The sequence below is a fragment of the Anarhichas minor genome, unplaced genomic scaffold (genome assembly GCF_050575085.1).
Source record: "Anarhichas minor isolate MPS153535 unplaced genomic scaffold, ASM5057508v1 ptg000045l, whole genome shotgun sequence".
Classification (NCBI taxonomy): domain Eukaryota; kingdom Metazoa; phylum Chordata; class Actinopteri; order Perciformes; family Anarhichadidae; genus Anarhichas; species Anarhichas minor.
The window spans coordinates 8,762,267-8,767,238 of NW_027466491.1; the positions used below are offsets into that span (position 1 = coordinate 8,762,267).

General features: G+C 38.5%; 1 protein-coding gene across 1 annotated transcript; it reads left to right on the forward strand.

Moving 5' to 3' along the window:
• Nucleotides 1-287: 287 nt before the first annotated feature.
• Nucleotides 288-3,328, forward strand: ssbp1 (single-stranded DNA binding protein 1). The gene is made up of 7 exons (XM_076111859.1): nucleotides 288-346; nucleotides 771-828; nucleotides 1,331-1,388; nucleotides 1,478-1,618; nucleotides 2,047-2,140; nucleotides 2,776-2,864; nucleotides 3,210-3,328. Exons 2-7 carry the CDS (start codon nucleotides 805-807, stop codon nucleotides 3,251-3,253), a joined length of 450 nt encoding a protein of 149 aa, XP_075967974.1. The 5' UTR covers nucleotides 288-346; nucleotides 771-804; the 3' UTR covers nucleotides 3,254-3,328.
• The last annotated feature ends 1,644 nt before the right edge of the window (nucleotides 3,329-4,972 follow it).

The following is a 4,972-nucleotide window of genomic DNA, read 5'->3' on the forward strand; positions in this document are numbered from 1 at the left end:
TGAAAGAACTGATACCACTTACTGCTTTTAAATATAAAATGAAAGAAATAGAGGCAGGTTCCCAAAAATGTCAATGTTTTTTAAATTAACTCGGTTAAGTCACTTAACTTGTCTTGTTCTGTGTTTCCTGTCTGTAACTATGTGTTTCTTGTGTTGCTGCCTGTCTCCCTTGAAAAAGAGATTTTTAATCTCAATGGGACTCACCTGGTTAAATAAAGGTTAAATAAAAATAAAACAAATGTTACGTGAGTTAGGATGCGGAACTTTCACAACTTCCGGTAGGTGGTCGGACCCGTGTTATAGACGGACCGGAAGCGTGAGGGTACCGAAGACCGTTCTGCACCTGGTGAGTTTCCAACCAGCTCTTTCATGTCCTTCTTTTGTCAAACTTTGACACCGTTTTCTACCAAACACGCGTCCGTTTTATCTCATATTATATTTGAAAGATTTAACAGATTTATTCTTTATTCATTTATCACATCCTAATGGCGCGAGACCCAGACAGCCATTGCTGTTGTGACTTTGAGTCGACGCTCACGTGCTTGATTCTTCTTTTTGTGTGTATGTGTACAATGAGAATAAACGAACCGTGTAGGTTACAATGTTACATTTTTCTTAAAACTGTTAGAGAGTTGTTGATTCAACTGTTTGAATATTTTGCTTGTACCAGTTGAAGTAAATCTTTCTTTATATAGTTTAGTAAGCTCGATGTCAGTGTTACTTGTATACTTTTCCTTCTATCTCTAAGATGTTTGTTGTTGTTTTTTTAGATCAGTCTCTTAAATAGTCTCCACAGCTGACAAGATGTTGAGAAGTGCCTCTGCACAGGTGAGAGGAAAAAAGGGATTGTTACTGCAAGTAGTTATTAATTTCATTATCAATTAGTTTGTCTCTTATTTTCTGGATTCATCAATTAGTTGTTTGTTCTATAAAATGTGTAAAATTTGTGTTTTACAAAAACACAAGATCACATCCTCAAAAGTCTTTTTTTTAAACGGTCATAGAGGAGTAAAGATACGAGAAAATATTCACATTTAAGATATTTTTTTTTCTTTAAAGAATCACTCAAATCAATTAATTGGTTATCAAAGTAGGTGGTGATAATAATTACTACTAGACACATTAGTTGTATTGGATATATATCTGACTATAGAAAGATCAGCACCATCAGCATGGACTGAGACTTTATTGATCAGACATGCAGACACCAAAGAAAAGCATCTCAACTGATGAGAAGGAGGAAAACATTCAAGCGTGTGCAGGGAGATGCACACGAGCTCTGCATACTTTGGGCTTTACAAAGTAAATATTTAATCTCGTCCCTCCACAGATCTTCAGACAGGTGGTGAGATGCAGCAGCACAGACGCCAGCCTCATCCTGGAGAGATGTGAGTCCGCTTTCTGCCTGGAAGAGACGGATTTAAACATCCTCGCCTCTCAAATGTGTTCTCACTACGATTTAACGTCTTTGTTCCAGCGATAAACCGCGTGCAGCTGTTGGGCCGAGTGGGTCAGGACCCGGTGATGAGACAAGTGGAGGGTCGCAACCCGGTCACCATCTTCTCGATGGCGACCAATGAAATGTGGCGCTCTGGAGACGGAGAGACGAGCCCAACGGGTACGACGTCACTTGATACCCGATGATGGAAAAACAGTTTGTTACAAGTGAACTCGTTGTGCTTTACGCTAAAATTCCTCTGCAGAGATGGAAAGAAATCCACATAAAGTAAAGACACAGAGCAGCATATTTAATATATTATATTATTTTACGATCTCCTTAAAGGTCCAGCTCTGCTGACATCGTTTTTCTCTTATGTTGGTGCGTAACAAAGCACTGCACGTTAAGAATATTAGAAATAAATGTACAATATAAGAAATAAACATCACTGCGAGGTAAGAATCTAAAATATAAATTTACAGTAAAAGTACTAAACTAAGCACCGCATGTTAAGAATTTTACGTGTACATTTTAAAGAGCTGTAGCGTGTTTTAAAACAAAGTGTGTAAGTGTTTACAGTGTAAAGAATGAGGATTGTTTTTTTGTAGCTCCAGGGGACATCAGTCAGAAGACGACGTGGCATCGCGTGTCAGTGTTCAAACCTGGTTTGAGAGACGTGGCCTACCAGTACGTCAAGAAAGGGTATGACCGTAAACACATCTGGGTGTTTAAAATGTTTTTTGGTGGCGTACAGCAGAGAGGCAGAGTCACAAAATACACACAAAATCATAAAAAGTATTTAAATTCACTGGATTAGCCAAAGGAAACGTCACTATATCACAATATACATTGATATCTTAATATGAAATAACACGGTCAGAGGATTTCATCAGTCATTCTTAAAGACAGGGTCAGGTCGCCAAATACATTTTCAGACTTTCTTCCATAGTCTTTGATTCAACGTTCATATCTGCAGTACGGGTTTGAGCCACACGAGGGCGCCTGAACGTTCGTATTCTGATAATTGAAGCATAAAACAAATTCTAAATGGCTGGTTTACTTCATCGCGGTAATAGTAAGTGATGTGGAAATGGCCACAAGAAGTTGGTCCCCAGAAAACAAAAAGTTTGGGAAGCACTGCACTAGCAGATAAGTTCGTCCAAAGTGAGAAAGAGAAGCTTAATTACAGATTGTTTATTTTAAACCTGCAGAGATATTAATACTAAGAAGACATATTTTCGGTAGAGTATCACTTTAACTCTCCACCTGAGGGTCTAAAGCTGGATAACGTATGACAGAGGAACCTTCATGTGACTGATTCAAGGCCTCTGTTTTAGGTCGAGGATCCTTGTGGAGGGGAAACTGGACTACGGAGAATATGTGGACAAGAACCAAGTGAGACGCCAGGCCACCACCATCATCGCAGGTCATAAACGCTTTATGTGAATATGAAGTCGCGTAAAGGTGACACGACGATTACGACACAGTCTCGTGGCACAAATTCAATCTATTGGTTTCGTGTAAAAGGACACGAATCGTCCTTATTTAAAATAAGGACGTACAGTTCGCTTCAGGCAACAGAACCACAACGTGGTGTCGAACACTCGGGTCTTGTGGGTGAACGTCCTGTTTGTTGGACCCACAATAAGATGTATTTTTTGGATGTTAAATATGACATCACTTGCTCTTACCGTTGCTCAGTTACTTGGATGCATTTAATTTGTGTGTTAAAGGATCCTAATTGACAAACAATTTGTTTCTTTCTTTCCAGACAACATCGTCTTCCTGAGCGACAACATCCGAGAAAGAACCTGAAGCTCTTTCTCCTCTTCGTCTCCACACGACAACTTATTTTGTATTCTCCAGTTTTACACAGAAACCTGACTGAAACCCCCCCCCCCCTAAAAGGAACTGACCCACCCAAAGAGAACGGGGACCAAATATGCTGCGACACTGATCATGTTTGGCGCCTCCTGCCGACCTTGAGGCATCGAGAGAAGCAGAAAGTATAAATAGACGTTCTGATTATATAGTTTTCATTGTGCTACTTGTACATGAACGTTAAAGGTGCAGTTTAGAAAAGACGAATGTTTCACTGCGTTAGAAGTTTGAAGAAGTTGTAGCGACTCGTAGTCGTGTTGAGGATCGTAGACGAACGTTGTTATTGTTTCTTCATGGGGTCGGTAAAGACAACTGCTCTGAAAACTAAAAAGAAGTCATGTGTTTTGTTGGGAACTATTGTCAGATTAATCGTGGTCATTTCATGGGATTTGTTCATCACAAAGAAAATACAGTTCATCACCAGTTTTAAGTCTAATTTAAACAGATTTGCTCTTTCTTACACTGGCTTCTCTCTGTGTTAAATGTCAGCTGTCTTTCCTGCTAAATCGGAGGAAACGCATTTAATATGCTAAACTTTTTTTGTCCTGTTTCTGCATTTTGTTTTCTTGTTCACATCCCTGAATCGTGCATACTTGTAACCAACATTGATGTGTGTATTTGATGTTTTTTGTTTTGTCACTTATCAGTTGTTATCCCTCTTATCTGTTAGCTCACTATTGCTGCTTCATTTCTCTGTAATATTTGGTATAATAGACTTTTTTTTTTTTTACAAACTATATTTGTGTTCACATTTTTGTTCGTCTTCTTCAGTCAGGGCATGTATGATTCAAACCTCCCTGTGTTAATAACTGAACAAATTCCCCTATAAGCACTTTATAGAGGAGGAAAAGCAGAAAAAAGTTACAAATAACCATTAAAAATGTAAAAAAAAAACTATTAAAGGAATTCTAAGAAAATGAATGGCAAATATTTGCATTAAAAACATATAAACGTGTACTTTATGAAAGTATGTCACATTTAAGTATTGAGTTATTTAAATCTTGTACTTTCGCTAGTGGACGTTGATTGGCTGTTTCTCCGGCAGCGGGGGCGGGCTTAAGTCAAAGGTATTCTTGGCCTAACGTGATTGGTCTCAGGAATAGTCATAGTCTTTCCTGATTGGCTGCGTCACTTGTCAATCAAAGAAGAAGCACCGTCGGATAGCTGGAGGTGGGCGGGGCTGTGATTTTTGGGGAAACCTGTGGATTCAGTTTAAAAGACTGGTTAACTCCGTCAATTGACGGAATTAACCAGTGTGAGACCGGAAATAGGTTGAGTGGATTTAAAAATAAAAGCTGAAAACTTATTTATAACAGAATTTGTCAAAAGTAGAGACTGAATCTTTTATCTTATTATCCTACACAAGTTTATTTTAGTTTATATATTTGTTTACTGTTTACTCACTTTAACTGCTGTAAAACCTTCAGCAAAGGCCTGAAATGAGGAGTGCTGGCTTTATTTTGAAGGTTTTAACCGGAAACTAGTTTGTTATTGTAGGTATTTGACGCTAGTGTCATAAACAGCTGGAACAGACGAACCACTCCACATTCTACAGCCTACATTTAACCTCCAATGTATTGCAGTACTTTCACTTGTACTTGTTAACAGTCGTGCTCACTTTTTTATTGAGTTTCTTTTATTTCTTGAGTTTAT